The 20873-nt window shown below is 44.2% G+C and overlaps 1 protein-coding gene across 1 annotated transcript; it reads right to left on the bottom strand.

Moving 5' to 3' along the window:
• Positions 1 to 17507: 17507 nt before the first annotated feature.
• LOC140722797 (uncharacterized) lies at positions 17508 to 20545 on the bottom strand. Its single transcript, XM_073037461.1, has 2 exons — positions 20525 to 20545; positions 17508 to 19485 (listed from the first exon to the last, which is right to left on the bottom strand). Exons 1-2 carry the CDS (start codon positions 20543 to 20545, stop codon positions 18208 to 18210), a joined length of 1299 nt encoding a protein of 432 aa, XP_072893562.1. The 3' UTR covers positions 17508 to 18207.
• Positions 20546 to 20873: the final 328 nt, after the last annotated feature.

Genomic DNA, 20873 nt, shown 5'->3' with positions numbered 1-20873 from the left:
TGCCCACAAGATGGGTTAATTATCGATTCACCGTACATCGAATATGTGGTTGTCACCTTGTTTGATCCATAGTGGATCTGATTTGGCACATCCTGTGGAGACCACTGATGTGTTAACCCTTGACTGGCTGTGGTGTGGTAGTTCATTTGAAGACGATAAACCTTGTGACAAGTCACTTTCAGTGATAATTTGTATGTGGATTTGGAATGATGACTGTAAAATCTACAGCGACTGTTCTCTCATTTTACCACCATGGAACCTGTGGAATTCTACATAATTGCCTTCTCTCACCATTTACCCTGGATTACAAATCTCTCTCTCTTATCTCCTATTCTGTAGTTGAAATGAACTTTCATACTTTACCATCTCAAGACTCAAAACTCGGGTTTCCCGCGAGCTCAATAGTTTGGGAGTTACATTTAAACACCTTTATAAACTCAACACTGTTAACTTCTGTTTATCTTCTTTAAGTTGCAATATTACAAGTAGATTCTAATAAAGATAGATTTAACATCAAAACCAGACTCCAGATGTAGTCTAATGCTGCTGGCTTGTTTCTAAAGCATTATGGTTCGTAACAAATTTGGGGCCTAAGTCTGGGATATGAACAAATTTGGGAGTTATTGATCGATGAGTTATCGATTTGATTGGGAAATCCCTTTTGATTTATTTGTGTGTGGAAATCAGCAGCAGTGGACATTTAAAAAATTTCTGGAAGCGCCAACCCCTGAGGCATTAGGAAAAGCCAAAAAGAATGTATTACTGACTGTTGCTAATGGGCTGAATCTTAAGCAGGCAAGCATAAAACTGGGAGAGGAGGTAAAGTTAAAACAATAGGGGTTTTATTATAAAATATAGGCATCCACCCCCTTTTTCAGAGACTGGGATCCCGAGTTCAACCGGTAATGATGTGCATTTCAATCTGTTCACCTCTCAGTCCTCGATTCTCTAAATGAAAGGATTATCACATTTGATCTTTCTTTATATGATGACCCAACCATTTCAGGGATCAGTCTATTGAAACTTCATTGCACTCTCTGGAATAAATACTCTCTAACCACTTTGTTAATCCTCTGTGAGAAAAATGTCCATCTTCCGCAGCCCCGTGTTGCCCCAACCACTCACCTCCTACCCCTGTCATTGGCCCCACTTGCAGGTCAACCGTCTACCGGTGTTTCCCCCCCAATGTGAATCCCTGTGTTCACCACCATCGTGGGCTCAGACATTTCCACAGATTTCCACCGGGACAAACATCCTGTCCGCCCCCTCTCACACCATCTTTTTCCTTTCAATAGAAACCCTCCTCTCCCTCCCCCGGGAACTGGCATCAAACCGACGGGCCGAGCGGTCTCCTACCTCTCGGCGACACATCAGACTCCGGCCGCAGAAGACGCTTCACAAACACCCCAACTTCCCTTGGAGGGAAATGGAAATAAATCAAAAAACAGACATTTACTCCACTGTGATGTGGAGTTTGAGGCCGGAGCGGGAGGCGAACACAGCGGGGGTAACGCCCTCTGGACTTGTCCACCTCTGCGACTGGTGGTAACAAGCGATTGACGTCGATTTGCACCAATGGGAATAGCGAAACCCCTGAATCCTCTGTTGACAGCGGTGGGGGGGGGGGGGGGGGAGGTGGGCTGGTCACGTGATTATTAGCCCAGCTATTAAACTAATAAAGCCCGAGCTCACCAGCGCATGGATGACGTAAGACGCTGTGCTCGTAAGGGCAGATCCCGGTGTGGGAAGCCCATGCGTGACGTCAGGCGCGAGGGGGTCTGTGTGACGTCACCTGTGGGGATGCGCTCGCATTTAAATGCACCTTAATGTGCGTTTCTTATGATTTGAGAGGGACAACAACATTAATCACGGGTTTCATTACTGAATCCAGTGTTGTGGGATGTAAAGTCCCCTGTTATGTGTCCGGCTGTGCCGTGTTGTTTGGGGGCTTTTGATCGATTAATTATCGTTTTGATTAGGCATATCCCTTTTGATTTATTTGTGTGTGGAAATCAGCAGCAGTGGATATTGATAAATTTCTGTAGGTTGGATGACTGAGTGAATCCCTTCCCACGTACTTCCTCATCCAGGTCATCCACTCTTGGTCTTCCTGGAATCATTCTTTGAAACTTCTGTGGACCCACTCCAATACGAGCACATCTTTTGCTCAGATAATAAGTCGGAAGTACAGGTCGGAATCTGCTCACCATACACCAACAGTGATCTGCCCAATGCGTTATAAAGCTATAGTATCGCATCCTTGCTCTTATATTGCTAACATTGCAGTTGTCATCCTTAATCAACTCAATCTGCAAGCAAACCTTTAGGGCCTCTTGCTCAAGGACTCACAAGCACTTATGCACCTCTAATTTTTTCAAGTTTCTCCCATTTATTTTTTTTCTACGCCCAATTACTTCTACCAAATGTACATGACTTGCATACACTGTATTTCAACTGCTACTTTGCTGGCATTCTCTAGACCTATCGAAGTCCTTCTGCAGACTCCCGCTTTTCTCTGAACTACCTGTCCCGTACCTATCTTTGTATCAACTGCAATGTTCGTCACCAAGGTAACAATTCCGTCATCCATATCATTCAGATTTAACATGAAACGATGCGGTCTCAATACTGACCCCTGCAGAACAGCATTAGTTACCGACAGCAAAACAGAATTGCCCACATTATTCTGACTCTTTCTCCCTTGTCAGTACAAGTTTCTTTCCTGTAATTCCATGAGCTGTGATCCTGTTAAGCAGCCTCACGTGCAGCACCTTAGAAACATAGAAAACCTGCAGCACGTTACAGGCCCTTTGGCTCACAAAGCGATGCCGAACATGTCCTTGCTCTAGAAATGCCAAGGGTTACCTACAGTTCTCTATTTTTCTCAGCTCCGTGTACCTATCCAGGAGTCTCTTAAAAGACCCTGTCGTGTCCGTCTCCACCACCATTGCCGGCAGCCCATTCCAAGCACTCACCACTCTCTGTGTAAAAAACTTACCCCTGACATCTCCTCTGTACCTACTTCCAAGCATCTTCAAACTATGCCCTCTCGTGCTAGCAATTTCAGCCCTGGGAAAAAGCCTCGAACTATCCACACGATCAATGTCTCTCATTTTCTTGAACACCTCTATCAGGTCACCTCTGATCCTCCATCACTCCAAGGAGAAAAGACTGCGTTCACTCAGCCTATTCTCAAAAGGCATGTACCCCAATCCAGACAACATCCTTGTAAATCTCCTCAGCACCCTTTCTATGGCTTCCACATCCTTCCTGTAGTTTGGCGACCAGAACTGAGCAGAGTACTCCAAGTGGGGTCTGACCAAAGTCCTATATATCTGCAACATTACATCTCGGCTTTTAAACTCAAGCCTGCGGTTGATTAAGGCCAATGCACAGTGTGGCTACTTAACCACAGAGTCAACCTACATAGCAGCTTTGAGTCTCCTATGGACTCCGTCCCCAAGGTCCCTCTGTTCCTCCACACTGCCAAGAGGCTTACCATTAATACTATATTCTATCATACTTGACCGAAGAAAATGAACCACATCACACTTCTTTGGGTTGAACTCCATTTGCCACTTCTCAGCCCAGGTTTGCAGACTATCAATATCCCCCTGCAACCTAACCCAACCTTTGTGTCATCAGCAAATTTACTAACTCGTACCTCCACTTCCTCATCCAGGTCATTTATAAAAGTCACGAAGGGTAGGGGTCCCAGAACCGATCCCTGAGGCAGACCACTGGTCACCGACCTCCATGCAGAATATGACGAGTCTACAACCACTCTTTGTCTTCTGTGAGCAAGCCAGTTCTGGATGCACAAAGCAAAGTGCCCTTGGATCCCATGCCTCCTTACTTTCTCAATAAGCCTTGCATGGGGTACCTTGTTGAAGATCATGTGAAAATCCAAGCAAACAAAATACACTGCCTCTGCTTTATCTATCTTGCCTGTTATTTCCGCAAAGTATTCCAAGAGATTTGTCAGTGAAGATTTCCTCGAAAGAATCCGGCTGACTTTGGCCTACTTCATCATGTTTCCCCAATTACAGTACCCAAAAAACACACTCTTAGTACACTCTAACATCTTCCTGACCACTAAGGTCAGACTAACTGTCCAATAATTTTCTTTCTTGTGCCCCCTCTCTTCTTAAAGAGTGGAGTGACATTTGCAAATTTCTGGTCCACCAGAACCGTTCCAAAATCTAGTGATTTGTGACAGATCATTACTCATCACTTGAAGAGAAAACTAAGGGGGAACTTCTTCATTCAGAGGCGGTGAGAGTGTGCACCGAGCTGCCAGAGCAAGTGGCAGGGACGATTGTAATCTTTAAGAGAAGTTTGCTTAGGTCACTAGATGAGAAGGATATGGAGGGCTATGGTCCAGGTGGAAGTAGTTGGAACTCGGAAGATGAATGCTTTAGCACGGACTAGACTGGCCGAATGGCATTTTCCTGTGTTGTAGTGTTTTATGACTCTAATGCCTTCACAATCTCTTAAGATACCTCTTTCTGAACTCTGCGGTGTCTTATCTACCTTCAGGCCTTTCAGCTTCAAAAACACCTTCTCTCCTTGGTAAAAGCATGTATCCTCACTTCTGCCCCAGGTACTGCTGAATGTTTGGCATTTATGTAATAAATTTAATGACACAACTGTAGTGGGTGAGTTCAATCTGCAGGAGGATTGGGAAAGTCAGATTGGTGTGAGATCGCAAAAGAGGGGATGTATTGAATGCTAACGAAATGGCTTTTTAGAGCAGCTGATGGTTGAGCCTACTCGGGGAAATGCTATCTTACATTGGGTGCTGTGTAATAACCCAGATCTTATTAGGGAGGTTAATGTAAAGGAACCATTAGAAGGCAGTGATCATAATATGATTGAATTCCTACTGCAATTTGTGAGGGAGAAGCACAGGTCACATGTGGTCAGCAGCACAGGAGCGCCGCAGGGGACCGTGCTCTCTCTGGTCATGTTCACCCTGTACACATCAGACTTCCAATATAACTCAGAGTCCTGCCATGTGCAGAAGTTCGCTGATGACACGGCCATAGTGGGGTGTGTCAGGAATGGACAGGAGGAGGAGTTTAGGAAACTGATACAGGACTTTGTGATATGGTGCAACTGAAACTACCTGCGTCTCAATATCACCAAGACCAAGGAGATGGTGGTGGACTTTAGGAGACCTAGGCCTCAAATGGAGCCGGTGATCATTAATGGAGAATGTGTGGAGCAGGTTAAGACCTACAAGTATCTGGGAGTGCAGTTAGACGAGAAGCTAGACTGGACTGCCAACACAGATGCCTTGTGCAGGAAGGCACAGAGTCGACTGTACTTCCTTAGAAGGTTGGCGTCATTCAATGTTTGTAGTGAGATGCTGAAGATGTTCTATAGGTCAGTTGTGGAGAGCGCCCTCTTCTTTGTGGTGGCGTGTTGGGGAGGCAGCATTAAGAAGAGGGACGCCTCACGTCTTAATAAGCTGGTAAGGAAGGCGGGCTCTGTCGTGGGCACAGAACTGGAGAGTATAACATCGGTAGCAGAGCGAAGGGCGCTGAGTAGGCTACGGTCAATCATGGAAAACCCTGAACATTCTCTGCATAGCACCATCCAGAGACAGAGAAGCAGTTTCAGCGACAGGTTGCTATCGATGCAATGCTCCTCAGACAGGATGAAGAGATCACTACTCCCCAATGCCATTCGGCTTTACAATTCAACCGCCAGGAGTAAGATATGTTAAAGTGCCGGGGTTAGGAATGAGCTTAAGTTACCATTCAATGTATTTAAATAGTTAAGTGTTGTATGTAATTAGCTTTGCTACAATAAGTGTATGGGACATTGAAAAAAATGTTGAATTTCCCCATGGGGATGAATAAAGTATCTATCTATCTATCTATCTATCTATCTATCTATCTATCTATCTATCTATCTATCTATCTATCTATCTCAATGGAATGAAAGTGAATTTCAGAGGCATGAGAGAGGTGATTCCCCAGGTGGATTGGAGGATGCTGGTGGAGATGACGCCAGAGCAGAAATGGCTGACGTTTCTGGGAATAGTTCATAATGTACAGGATAGATATGTCGCACAGGCGTAGTTCTCAAACAGCGGGGCTAGGCTATCGTGGCTGACAAGGCAAGTTAAGGACTGTATAAAAATATATAAGGTAGCAAAAGTGAGTAGTAGGTTGGATAATTGGGTAGCTTTTAACATCCAACAACAGGCAAATTTAAAATAAAAGCTGTAAGGGGAAAGGTGAAATATGACAGCAAACTATACAATAATATAAACCAGTTATAAAATATACAAAAGGGAGGCGAGAGTTGATATTGGACCACTGGAAAATGATGCTCATGGGGTACAAATGGGGAAGAGCTGGTAGATGAATTTGATAGGTACTTTGCATCCGTCTTGTCTGTGGAAGACACCACCAGTGTGCCAGAGATCCGTGAGTGTCAGGGAGCAGGAGTGAGTGCCATTGCTATTACAAAGGAAAACGTGCTCGGCAAACTCAGGGTCTTACAGTGGATAAGTCATCTGGACCAGATGGACCTCATCCCAGAGTCCTGAGAGAGGTTGCTGGAGAGATAACAGATGCATTGTTCATGACCTGTCAAGAATCACATGATCCTCGCATAGTCCTGGGGGACAGGAAGATTGCAAATGTCAATCAACTCTTTGAGAAGGGAGGAAGGCAAAGTAAAGCAAATTCTAGTCCAGTAGGCCTAACCTCAGTGTCTGGGAAAGTGTGGAGTCATGATAACAGATGAGGTTTTGGGGTACTAGGAGACTAATGATATAATAAGACAAAGCCAGCATAGGTTCTGTACAGGGAAATCTTGCCTGACAAGTCTGTTACAGATCTTCGAGGAAGTCATAAGCAGGATGGACAAACGAGAGGCGGTGGATATCATTTAATTGGATTTTCAGAAGGCATCTGATAAGGTGCCACACATGAAACTGCTTAACAGGATAAAAGTCAGAAGTAATACTGGCATGGACAGAGGAATGGCTGACAGCCAAGAGGCAGCAAGCGGGAATAAAAGGGTCCTTTTCTGGTTGGCCAGCAGTGACTTGTGGTCTTCAGGGGTCAGTATTCGGTCCGCTACTTCTCACATGGTTTGTCAGTGATCTGGATAATGGAACTGATGGGGTTGTGTAGCTCAGACTGTGGGAAGGGATTCACCACATCATCTCACCTACTGACTCACCAGTCAGTTCACACTGCAGAGAAAGATTTCACCTGCTCAGTCTGTGGGAAGAGATTTGCTCAGTCATCTAACCTACAGAGACACCAGCAAGTTCACACTGGGGAGAAGCTGTTCACCTGCTCAGACTGTGGGAAAGGATTCATTCGATTATTCAACCTACAGAGTCACCAGCGAGTTCACACTGGGGAGCGGCCGTTCACCTACTCAGACTGTGGAAAGGGATTCACCAAATCATCTCACCTAGTGACTCACCAGTCAGTTCACACAGCAGAGAGGGATTTCACCCGCTCAGATTGTGAGAAGGGATTCACTCAGTCATCTGATCTGCTGGCATACAAGTGAGTTCCACTGGGGAGAGGCCTTCGACCTGTGAATGTGGGAAGGCATTCACACGATCATCTCATCTATTAAAACACCAGCGAGTTCACACCACTTAGAGGCCGATCGTCTGCTCAGACTTTGGGAAGAGATTCTCTCAACCGTCTCCACCAAGGCTGCATCATTGTGTTCCACTGGGGAGAGGCCCTTCACCTGCGGTGAATATGGGAAGGAATTCACTCAATAATCTAACCTTGTAACACACGACCGGGTTCACATTGGGGAGAAAGTTTCAATAAGCTGTAGGCTGGATATTTGCCCATACCCGTTGCTGAATGCAATTTCGAGAGTGACTGGGGGAGTCTAGTACAAGAGGGCATGACTTAAGGTTTACAGGGCACCCATTCAGAACAGAGATGCGAAGAATTTTTTTTAGTCAGAGAGTGGTGAATCTGTGGCATTTGTTGCCACGGATAGCAGTGGAGGCCAAGTCATTGGGTGTGTTTAAGGCAGAGATTGATAGGTATCTGAGTAATCAGGGCATCAAATGTGGGGGAATTGGACTAAAGGGCAGATTGGATCAGCTCATGATGAAATGGTGGAGCAGACTCGATGGGCCAAATGGCCGATTCTGCTCCTGTGTCTTATGGTCTTATGTGATTTTTTTTTCTCATTTGTGTTATTCCTCTTCCTCCTTCTGTCCAAGGTCGTGTTAATCTCAGTGGGTTTGAGTGTAAATATTCTTTTCTAAACTTGTCATTTCAGTTCTTACTTATCTTTGTAAATTTTACTGATTGAAATGGGACTAAGATATTTTCATTAAAAAAAGTCAATGTCGGTATTGATGGAAGTGTTTATTGCCTTTGTTGTAATTGTTAACTATTGAGCTCTGTTCGGCAGTTTTTTAAAGCCTTGAAATAAATTTTGTCGACGATTTTCCCAATATTGCACTACTTTCTGTTGTTTTTGCTTGTTGATTTTTCAGATACGTGGTTATCACGAGTCCCGGTGAAGGGTCATGGTCGGAAATGTTGATTCCCATCCATAGATGCTGCCTGACCTGCTGAGCTTCTCCAGCACTTTGTGTGAATTTCTCTCGATTTCTTGCATCTGCAGGTCCTCCTGTTTCCCAGATCTTTATATGTTTAGTGAAATAACAAGCTGGTCGTGGGGTTGTGTGGCTCTGTTGGTGAAATATTAAGTAAAATCATTAAATAAGAGGTGGCATAGGGTTGGGCGGTGTAGAATCTGTGGGTAGTATTAAGGAATAGCAAATGTACAAAAAGACCCTGATGGGAATTGTATAGTGACCCCAAAACAGTAGTAAGTATGTGGTCCACAAATTACAATGAGAGATAGAAAATGAGTGCCAAAAGGGCAATGTTACAATAGTCATGGGGGATTGTCATGCAGATGATTAGGAAAATCAGGATGGTGTTGGTCTCAAGAGGAGGAATTCCTAGAATGTCTACAAGATGCTTTTTAAGAGCAGCTCGTGGTTGAGCCCACTCGGGGATCAGCTATTCTGGATTCGGTGTTGTAATGAACCGGAATTAATTAGGTCACTTGAGTTCAAGGAACCCCCTTCGGGACAAGTGATCTTAATCTGATCAAATTCACCCCGACATTAGAGAAGGAGAAACTAAAGTCAGATGTGGAATAAAGAGAATTAGAGAGGCATGAGAGAAAAAATTGTCAAAATTGATTTGAAAAGAACACGGGCAGGGATTAAAACAGAGCAACAATGGCTGGAATTTCTGAAAGCAATTCGGAAGTCACAGAGAGGAAGTGGTATTCTAAAGGTAAGGTGACAAAACCGTGGCTGATAAGAGAAACCAAAGACACCATATAAAACAAAGAGAGTGCATAGAACAAAAAATACTGGGAAGTTAGAGGATTGGGAAGCTTTTAAAAATGATCAGAATGCAACTAAAATCATTAAAAAGGAAAAGATGGAATACTTAGGTGAGCTAGCCGGTAATATTAAAGAGGATATCATTTTTTTCTTCAGATACATACAGTGCAAAAGAGAGGCAGAATTGGATATCAAACCACTGGGGAATGATGCTGGAGAGGTAGTAATTGGGTGGGGGTGAAAGGTGATGGCTGATGTACTGAATCAGTATCGTACTCTTTGGATGACGCTGGCAGGAGTATCGAAGTCCCAGATGTCAGTGGTCAGAATGTGTAAAGTTACGTTACTTGGGGGAAAGTAGAAGGAAAGGCGATAAGCTGTGATTTTTTTTACTGGAAGGAGAAATCGATATTCATGCCTTCAGGTTGGAGCTATGCAGTTGGAATATGATGTGTTTCATTTCAACCCTGAGGCTGTCACGTTGAACAACTCCAGCCATTGCTATTCTGCCATCATCCCTGCTAGTGTCCCCTTCCAATCAACTTCGGTAAGCTCTTCTCCCGTGCTTCTACGTAGTTCCCCTCACCCTACTAATAAAGATGCATCTTGTTGTACCTTTCCCCTCTCAAAGTGCAGGGTGAATTGCAACATGTTATGATCACAGCGTCAACATGGTTCCTTTCCCATAAGCTCCCTAATCAAATTTGGTTCTTTGGACAACACCCAATCCAGAATTAACATTTCTCAAGAGAGCACAAATACAAGCTATTCTAAAAGGCATTTCATTAGTATTTTCCAAATGCCCTCTCTTGAGATCAAACACCAACCTAATTTTCATAATCTACCTCCACCCATCCCGCTCATGGACTGTTTGTCCCAGTCACATCGGGGGGTAGATACGCAGCATCCTCACCAGGACTACCAGCCTTTGGGACAGATACTTTTCCCAAGCAGTAAAGCTAATAAATATCTCTACCCACTAACCCACCCTTCCACACCACCAAACACCTCTAACATTTCCAGTCTGTCATCTTATATGCAGGCATCGTATGCCGAGCGTCACTTTATGAACATATAATCAATCCGTGCACAGTATATAAGCCGTGGATATATGTTGCTTTTATTGTGTTTCTGTATTGCATTGGAACTGGAGTAATAATTATTTCAACCTCATTTACACCTGTTTGCTGGAAATGAAATTAAACAACCTTGAATCTTGAATAAACATTTCAGTAGGCTGCAGCGTCACATTTCTGTTTCTCAGCGTTATTGCGACAGAGCGCCATCGGGTGACAATGGACTCCACCGATCTGGGGGTCCTGTTATTATGGCACATCACCACTAAGTGGCAGTGTTGTCCACAAAAGGGAGAGGTTTACAGTGATAAAGAGTGGTGTAGTGGACTGGAAGCCAACTGCAAGTGGATGAAGTGCCAGAGATGCCCCAAACCACTCTCCTCACCTCTAGTCAGGGTCCCAAACAGTCCTTCCATTTGAGGCAAATTTTCAACATCGTGCCTGTTGGGATCATCTACTGTTTCCAGTTTTCCAGGTGGGGCCTCCTCGACATCAGTGAGACCCGGTGAGATTCTGCAGATGTTGGAGATGCAGAGTAACAGACACAACATGTTGGAGGAAGTCAGGAGGTCAGGTAGCTTCTATAGAGGGAGATAAAGCAAAACAGAGATTTGCTGCGGAGACCCTTCATCAGGACTGGAAGTGGGGAGAAGCCGGAATAAGATGGTGTGGGGAGTGGAAAGAGTCCAAGCTGGTAGGTGATAGGTGAAGCCAGATAAGAGTGAAGGTGAATGGGTGGGGGAGGTGGGAGATGAAGTGAGACACTGTGAGGTGGTAGGTGGAAAATGCAAAGGGCTGAAAAGGAGGAATCTAATAGGACAGGAGAGTCGACAATGGGGAAGAAAGTAAAGGGGAACCAGAGGAAGACGATCCGCAGTGGAGAAGAGAGAAGTGAGGAGACAGAATGGAGGAGACTGGCGTGTGGGTTGATGAAATGAAAAGGTGGAGATAGAAGTTAAAGGTATCGATGCTCATGCCATCCGGATGGAATATGAGGTGTTGCTCCTCCAACCTGAGATTGCACTCATCGTGTTAGTTAAATAATGAACCGGAAGGGAGAGTGGATTAATAGTTTTCCCCTGGGATCCCTTTTAATTCAATCCTCTCTCACCTTAAACCAGTCCTCTCTGTTTGTTGATTCCACAAAAATGGGGTAAAAGAAAAAAATAAACATAGAAAACCTACAGCATAATACAGGCCCTTCGGCCCACTAAGTTGTGCTGAGCATGTCCCTAAATTACGAGAATTTACGAGGGTTACCCATAGTCCTCTATTTATCTAAGCTCCATGTACCGATCCAGTAGTCTCTTAAAAGACCCTATCGTAGTCGCCTCCACCACCATTGCCGGCAGCCCATTCCACACACTCATCACTCTGAGTATGAAACTTACCCCTGACATCTCCTCTGTACCTGCTCCCAAGCACATTAAACCATTGCCCTCTGTGGTAGCCATTTTAGCCCTGAGGAAAAGCCGCTGACTATCTACACGATCAATGCCTCTCATCATCTTGTACACCTCTATCAGGTCACCTCTCATCCTCAGACGCTCCAAGGAGAAAAGGCCGAATTCTCTCAACTGCGCACATTCTCCGTTTCTGTACACATATAGTTTGGAACACCTGCATAATGTCAGCCTCATTAGTAAATCTTCGGAATCTGTTGAATTTATAACACTGCTGTGTACTGTAGAGAGTCATCTCAGGCCTGCTAAACCCTACCACTGATTCTGTTCCACGACAGTCCTTTTAAATCCTCCCCTGTTGCTCCCCTCTCGTTCTCCCGGTGGAATGGGTTGCAGTCACCACTCTGTGGGTGAAGATGTTTCCCTTGAATTTTCTGCAGACTGAAGAAGTCGAGCTGACTACAGTTCTGTCTGAGATGTTCTTCGCCCCTCTCATCTCTGGGCTGAGGAAGAATGACATTGGTAGTTAACCTCCTCAATCATGACTCATTTCCACATTATGGGTCATTTTCCCTGCTTCTGAAGGGTTGTTGAAAATACTACTGTACTCTAAAGACTGAAAGCAGAATGGGAAACTATCTGTTGGATGTTCAACGAAGCTGGGTCAGAAACCAGAGGTGAGTCTGCACAGGGCAGAGTTTGGGGCTCTGGACAATGGTCGGAGTAAGAAAGTACGATGAGGAAAAGGGAATGAGCAGCGGGGCGTGGCACCGAATGGCAGAGTAGCAACACTTGGAAGCTGATTGACAGAAAATAATTTGGTTGTCTGATGACACAAACAATACCTGTGGTGAGGTGCACCACTGGTTGAGGAACACGTGTGTGTTGGGAATGGTTTTATCTATTGGGGGAGTTGTTCCTGCTTGTTTATCCTGTAATATTATATCCGGATGGTTATTATGGATTGTCCTATCTGAAATAATGTATTGATTATTATATAATTTGTAAGATTTTGACACTAAAACTGTATCGGGCTTGAATTTATGGTACCTTTATGAAGTGATGGAGGGCATTCATGAGTTTGTGTTTTAAAGCAAGATTTTGGTGAATGATATTTGCCATTTGTTTGTACCTTTGTAAGTAATCAGATTGAGTTACTGCTGCAAGATCCTGGAATGTGTTGGATTGTGTCTGGTTTCTCTGGCATTTTCTGCACTAACTGCCTCGTTTGTTAATATTTCTTGTATTTTTGATGTTTCCCCCCCTTTTGTCAAACATCTTGTCCTGTATTTCTGCAGGGAACCCCTTTGTTTTTTGGGGAGAGGTCTCCAACTCTCAGTCAGGTGCTCGAGGCTTCCTTGTCACCATCTAGTCTGCTCAGATCGTTGGGATGTCTCCCATGGAGGGTCATACGCATTCCACTGGTTCATGTTTTCTTCCAGAGTGATGATTTATTGTTCTGAGTTGGCCTCTCATGTACGTTTTCTGGTCTGTATTTCTTATCACGATTGCAAATACACACATGGAGTGCTGAATCCTGTTCATTTTTGATGAAAATATATACTTAAAAGTTTTATGACTGTTTTTTCTTGTTTTTTTTTATTGAAGTTCATCATCAAACAAACATTTCCAGAAGATGTATTTCAGACATTGTATATATATCATATGATCATATATGCCACAAATCTCCGCATAGAATTTATCTGAGGTATACACTTATAGAAAAGAGTGAAAGAAAAAACAAGCAAAAGGAAAAAAAAACTATGTACAAGTAGGGAGTGATCTTTTTTTAACAACATATTCATTGATTTGTGAGAATAAAATCAGGCCTATGAGGCATTACATAGTTAAACCATTTTTCCCAGTATGAATCAAATTGTTCCAGATTATGATTATCTTCTCCATTTTGTAAATGTCCATTGTAATTTCCATCCATGCATTTAAACTTGGGCTCTCCTGTGATAACCATTTCCTAGTAACAGTCTTTATACCAGCCGCCAACAATATATTCATTAAATATTTTTCTTTTTTCATGAGGTATATTTGTCTTGAGGTATATATCCAAAATATATGGTCTTACTCCTCAAGGGTATTTCACATTTAAAGATGCCATGTAGGGCATTGTGTATCCCCCTCCAATAGTCTTTGATAACAGGGCAGTCACAAAAAATATAATAATGATTTGCATTTCGATTTCCACAGTTTCTCCAGCAAACAGGGAGGTTACTATCATAATGGGATTTCTGGGAGGGTGTAATAAAATATCTTATCAAGTTTTTCCATCCGAACTCCCTCCATTTCTGAGAACTGATACACTTCCATTGATACCTCCATATTATTGTCCATTCTTCCTCAGATATAATTATCCCTCCTTGCTTCTCCCATTTTGTTTTAATGTATGAAGTCAAATATGTTTTAAGATTTGACAAACCCTGATGCATGCTTGAAATAATTCTACTACCGTTATCTGAATTATATGCTTTTCTAACTAGCTCTATCATGCATGTGCTTGCCTTGGTTAAAATTTTAAGCATCCTATTTACATACTGTCGCATCTATAAATATTGATAAAAATCTTGTTTTTCTAAATGTTTCTCTTTCAGCATTTCAAAGCTGAACAGTGTTCCTTCTTTCATTATGTTGCAAAGAACTATTATTCCTTTAGCTGTCCAGTCCTTAAATCTAGCATCCAATTTATTTGGTGTAAAATCCGAGTCATATGCACACCATTTAAGAATTGCGGTATCTCCCTCTAGGTTATATTCTTTTATAGCAGTTTTCTATATTTTAAGAGTCAATTTCATCCATGGATTATCAATAGTATTTATGTACCTTTGCAAGTTATTATCAGCCAAAATTGCTTGTATGGGGAATGGAAGTACCCGCTCCTCAATGTTTTTCCATTGAGCGTCATATGATGGTTTGCTCCAGCATATCACAGCTCTCAACTGTGCTGCAAAATAATAACCTCTAAGAGAAGTTAGGCCGCATCCACCCTTTTCCTTTGCTAATTGCAAAGTTTTGAGATGAACTCTAGGCCTTTTACCTTGCCAAATATACCTTGATAACATCTTGTTCCAATCATTGAATTGATTTTGATTAATCTCTATTGGTAGGGGCTGAAAGAGCTATAACAGTCTGGGCAGTATATTCATTATAATAGACTCAATCCTTGAACTGAAACTAAAAGAAAGGAATCAGGTTCCATCTTGCTATATGTTCCTTAATGTTTTTTTTTATATAAAGGCTGATAATTACATTCTGATAATGTTGCCTAATCTTTTGGCATAATGATGCCCAAATATTTGAAAGACTCTGTTGCCATGCCCAGGGATACCTACTTTCAATTTCTCTTTGTGGGCTATAGTAATATAAAAGTAATTGGGTTTTATCTATGTTGATCTTGTATCCTGATAATTGACCATATTGTTCAAAGGATTGCATCAATCAGGTAAAGAGTATGTTGGTTGCCCTAGATAGATCAAAATGTCATCCACGTAACAAGCCAATTTATGCTCTGTCCCTTTACTAGTAATTCCCCATTTTGTCTGATGTATTGAGCTAATGGTTCCAGATATAATGCGAAGAGTAGTGCTGACCATGCACAACCCTGTCTTGTGCCCCTTTCTAGGGTGACTATTTGATAAATATCCATTGATTTTAATCCTAGCGGTAGGGTTGTCATATAGTGCCTGTATAGTTTTAATAATTGTTATGAAAACCAAATCTATGTAAAACTCTGTAAAGAAAATTCCAATTAACCGAATCAAATGCCTTTTCAGCGTACACGCTTATCACTATTGCTTTGATTTTATTTTTTTGTATATATGATCCATAATGTGAAGTATCCTTCGTATATTGTGCAAACACGAGGAAATCTGCAGATGCTGGAAATTCAAACAACAACACACACAATGTTGGTGGAACACAGCAGGCCAGGCAGCATCTATAGGGAGAAGCACTGTCGATGTCTCAGGCCGAGACCCTTCGTCAGGACTAACAGAAAGGAAAGATACTAAGAGATTTGAAAGTAGGAGGGGGAGGGGGAAATGCAAAATAGTAGGAGAGGACCGGAGGGGGTGAGTGAAGCTGAAAGCTGGAAAGGTGATTGGCAAAAGTGATACAGAACTGGAGAAGGGAAAGGATCATTGGACAGGAGGCCTAAGGAGGAAGAAAGGGGGAGGGGAGCACCAGAGAGAGATGGAGAACAGGCAGAGTGATGGGCAACTAAATATGTCAGGGATGGGGTAAGAAGGGGAGGAGGAGCATTAACGGAAGTTAGAGAAGTCAATGTTCGTGCCTTTCTTTCTCCCTTATCACTATTGCTTTGATTTTATATGAATTTGTATACAAGTTCCCTCTCTTCAGCAAGAGTCATTCCTTTGCCGCCCGGCTGGCAGTTTCCGCAGCCGCAACCCCCATATTTTGGCTCGCATGCTGCGCCAATACTATCCCACTTCCGATTTCCACGCTCGATTTCCATAGTGGTTTTCTAGAACACGGAAGATGTCATCTGCAGTTTTATAAGTATTGAGGCGAAGGTCTCTTCTGACTTTGTCGTCAAGACTGTCCAGCAGTTGAACCTTTTTCACCTCTCTTGAACCGGCTCTCCCTGCCTCTGGAGTGCTTCCCAGTCCTTTCTCCACCTGTGAAAATCACGTCTGCTGCCAGTAAACTTGGGAAGGGACGTCGGTTTCAGTCTGATGGCTGGCGTGGGAAAATTGGAGGAAAAGCCCAACGCCGTCGGTGTTAGTCTTTCAGCATTCTCCTTTCTCCTTGCCTGTATGAAGTGGGCCTTCTTGGAAACCAATTTGGGGACGTTGAGTTCGAGCCCCTTTAGGCGACTCTGAAGGTGCTTCCGATCCCCTGGCGGGATCCATCGTTCCCAACTCCTTTGCTGTCATTACCAGTCCTTGCAGGTGGTTAAGCATGAAGACATACGCCTCCTGGTGGCCATCGGGATGTACAGCAGCGACGTCTTCACATTCATCCTCTGCTGCTTGTAGTGCTGTGAGCAACTCAACATTTCCAAAGTTGGTCCAAAGAGTCTCCTGGATCAGCCTTCTGATTTCCTTTAGTTTCAACTCACACTCATTTGCCGTCTTTGCCAGGTCGGCTTTTTGCTGTTCAGTTGACACAGCTACTTTCAGCTCCGCCTCCCGTTCTGCAGTGAGTCCGGCCTCCACATCATCATTGGCTTCCATGACTCTCTCGGCTTCCATTGTGAGTTTATTGTAACTCACTCTGAGCTCCTCTTCAGACATGTCTTCATAGGTCCTGGTGATGCTGTTGGCCAGATGAGAAAACAATCTTTTTGCTGTCATTCTCTCCAGCTTGAGTTGCTCAACCGATTTCCCAATAGCTTGCTCAGCCATGTTTGATTCCCTCTGCAGGCTGTTCACAGGTGAGAGTACAACTTTTTAGTGATGCTTTGATGTTGTTTTATCTGAACTTGATTTCCTTCCTTCTTCAGGACTCCAGGTTATTGCTCTTGCTGTTCCAGCTCAAAGCTCCCAGATTTCTGTTTCCTGGTCAAACAGTTTTGTCAAGCAGTATTTTCACTGTCAACCAGTTTTTCACTGTCAAGTCGGAGTTCTTGCTCCCATGTGCAGCTTCCCCACTTGAAAGGGACTGAATACGCCTACCCGAAGGTTTTAACGGGATTCCACTCAATGACCAAACAACTTTCCTTCTTTTTTCTTTTTTATTTTTATTTTCGCAAGTGTGGCAGTTGGTAATTATTAGTCTGTAGTCATAAATAATCAGCGGTAAGTCAGTCATTAGTCTAGTCAAGGATAGTCATAAGGCATTAGTCAGAAGGCAGTGGCAGTAGCATTAGGATTAGGATCAGGTGAGAAACTGGCTACCTCTCGGACTTCGGAGACGATTTCGGACCTGCACCTCCGTTTCTCTACTGGACCGTTATGGTTCCAAACTGGGTGAACTCTCTTGAAGGTTCACGAGCTCTTCTTAAGCCTCGCGCCGTTTTCCAGAAGTACCTGTGTGCGATGATCCCGATGGCGGAGTTAACCCAAACACAGTGACAGCAGTGCTCCTTTCCCTGAAACAGTCTCAACAATTATTTAAAGTTCGGCAACTTACCGCGGGTTGTGACGCTGCTCCTGGCTGCCCCTGTGACGCTGCTCTTGGACTGTCACTGTGACGCTGCGGGTTCTGCCCAAATGTTCTGGGCAGAAACCACCCTCAGGCAGCAGGTTCCGTCCTCTCTGCCAGTGAATTCTTGCTCTTTCTTAATACCTTCCTGAAACTCAAGTTTGACTTGACAATCATGCACATTTGGTGGAGGTAGCCGAGAGAATCTCTTCCCAAAGACTGAGCAGGTGATCGGCCTCTACCCAGTGTGAATTCGCTGGTGTCTGCGTAGGGCGGATGAATCTCTGAATCCCTTCCTACATTCTGAGCAGGTGAATGGCTTCTCCCCAGTGTGAATTAGTTGGTGCCTGTGTAGGCTGGATAACTGTGTGAATCCCTTTCCACAGACTGAGCAGATGAATGGCCTCTCCCCAGTGTGAACTCGTTGGTGACTGTGTAGGGTGGATAACTGAGTGAATCCCTTCCCACAGTTCGAGCAGGTGAACGGCCTCTCCCCAGTGTGAACTCGCTGGTGATTTTGTAGATCAAATAATTGAGTGAATCCCTTCCCACAGTTCGAGCAGGTGAATGGCTTCTCCCCAGTGTGAACTCGCAGATGTCTCTGTAGGGTGGATGAATTACTGAATCCTTTGCCACAGTCTGAGCAGGTGAATGGGCTCTCCCCAGTGTGAACGTGTTGGTGACTCTGTAGGTTGGATGATCGAGTGAATCCCTTCCCACATTCTGAGCAGGTGAATGGCCACACCTCAGTGTGAACACGTTGATGTACCTTCAGTGTGGATAACTGAGCGAATCCTTTCCCACATTCTGAGCAGGTGAATGGCCTCTCCCCAGTGTGAACTCGCTGATGTATCTTCAGTTGAGATGACGAAGTGAATCTTTTCCCACAGTCTGAGCAGGTGAATGGCCTCTTCCCAGTGTGAACTGACTGGTGACTCTGTAGGTTGGATGACCGAGTGAATCCCTTCCCACATTCTGAGCAGGTGAATGGCCTCTCCCCAGTGTGAACTCGCTGATGTATCTTCAGTTGAGATGACGAAGTGAATCTCTTCCCACAATCTGAGCAGGTGAATGGCCTCTTCCCAGTGTGAACTGACTGGTGTCTCAGTAGGTGAGATGACTGAGTAAATCCCATCCCACAGTCTGAGCAGGTGAACGGCCTCTCTCCAGTGTGAACTCGCTGATGTACCTTCAGTGCAGATAACTGACTGAATCCCTTCCCACAGTCTGAGCAGGTGAATGGCCTCTCTCCAGTGTGAACACGTTGGTGTGCCAGTAGGTCAGATGACCGAGTGAATCCCTTCTCACAGTCTGAGCAGGTGAATGGCCTCTCTCCAGTGTGAATTCGCTGGTGTACCAGTAGGTAAGATGACTGAGTGAATCCCTTCCCACAGTCTGAGCAGGTGAATGGCCTCTCTCCAGTGTGAACACGTTTGTGTGCCAGTGGGTCAGATGACCGAGTGAATCCCTTCTCACAGTCTGAGCAGGTGAATGGCCTCTCTCCAGTGTGAACTCGCTGGTGTACCAGTAGGTAAGATGACCGAGTAAATCCCTTCCCACAGTCGGAGCAGGTGAACGGCTGCTCCTCAGTGTGAACTCGCTGGTTAGCCATTAGGTCAGATGACCGAGTGAATGCTTCCCCACAAATTCAGCAGATGACCAGCCTCTGCCCAGTGTGAACTGACTGGTGTGTCCACAGGTGGGATGACCGACTGAATCCCTTCCCACACACAGAACAGATGAATGGCCTTGTCCAGTGTGAACTTGCTGATGTACCTTCAGTTGAGATTACCGACTGAATCCATTCCCACTGTCTGAGCAGGTGAACGGTCTCTCCCCTGTGTAAAATGATGGACGTGCCAGTTGGTCAGATGACCGAGTGAACCCCTCCCCACAGTCTGAGCAGGAAGGATGGTTGATTGAATCCCTTGCTCCTTAAATATCTAGTCAGAGACAGCACAACTGGTGTGTTGTGTTTGAATTCCCATAGACAAATTCCTTGTCGATTTTAACTTGTTAAAAGATTTAAAAATCAATCAGTGGGTGAAGGACAACATTTGAGATGAGATCACTTGAGTTGCCAAGGTGTGATCTGACATCACACTGTTACAGTGAAGTTCAACACATTGGAGAACGAAATCTCCTTCTAACTGGGCACAGTGCTGGTATCTGAAATGACCCCCAAACTCTCTGATGCTCTATAAGAATGGGGCACTTATGCCATCTCCAATCTGTGACTTGGCTCTGTTTGACTCTGTCCATTTGAATTATTCCCTCTTCCCACTGAGCTGAAAGGGTGTCTGGCCCCACAGTAACAGAAACCCTCTCACATAAATAGCCTTTGTTGATGTGCAGCTAAAGTTTTCCTTTATGTAATGTTCATTTAAAGTGCCACAGTTTCAATGCCATGTCAATATCTCCTGACCTGGCTGGTGGCGTAGTGGCATCAGTGCCAGACTTCGGGACGAAAGGTCCTGAGTTCGAATCCAGCTGGCTCCCCTGCACGCTTTCCTTCCGTGCTGGGTTATGAGCTGGTGATCACTTTGGAAACTCACCCGGCAGATGTTTCCCCTCATGTTCCCCTGAATGTTTCACCTTTCACCCTTAACCCATGGCCTCTGGTTGTAGTCCCACCCCATCTCAGTGGTAAAAGCCAGCTTGCATTTACCCTCATATAAACCTCATAATTGTAGTATACCTCCATCAAATCTCCCCTCAGTCTTCTACATTCCAAGGAATAAAGTCCTGGCCTGTTCAATCTCTCCTTATAACCCAAGTCCTCCAGACCTGGCAACATCCTTGTGAATTTTCTCTGAATTCTTTCAAAATCTTTACATCTTTCCTGTAGGTTGGTGGCCAAAACTGCAAATACTCCAAATTAGGCCTCACCAATGTCTTGTACAA

Source organism: Hemitrygon akajei, unplaced genomic scaffold (assembly GCF_048418815.1).
Source record: "Hemitrygon akajei unplaced genomic scaffold, sHemAka1.3 Scf000089, whole genome shotgun sequence".
Classification (NCBI taxonomy): Eukaryota; Metazoa; Chordata; class Chondrichthyes; order Myliobatiformes; family Dasyatidae; genus Hemitrygon; species Hemitrygon akajei.
This window is presented reverse-complemented; position numbering and strand designations above follow the sequence as displayed.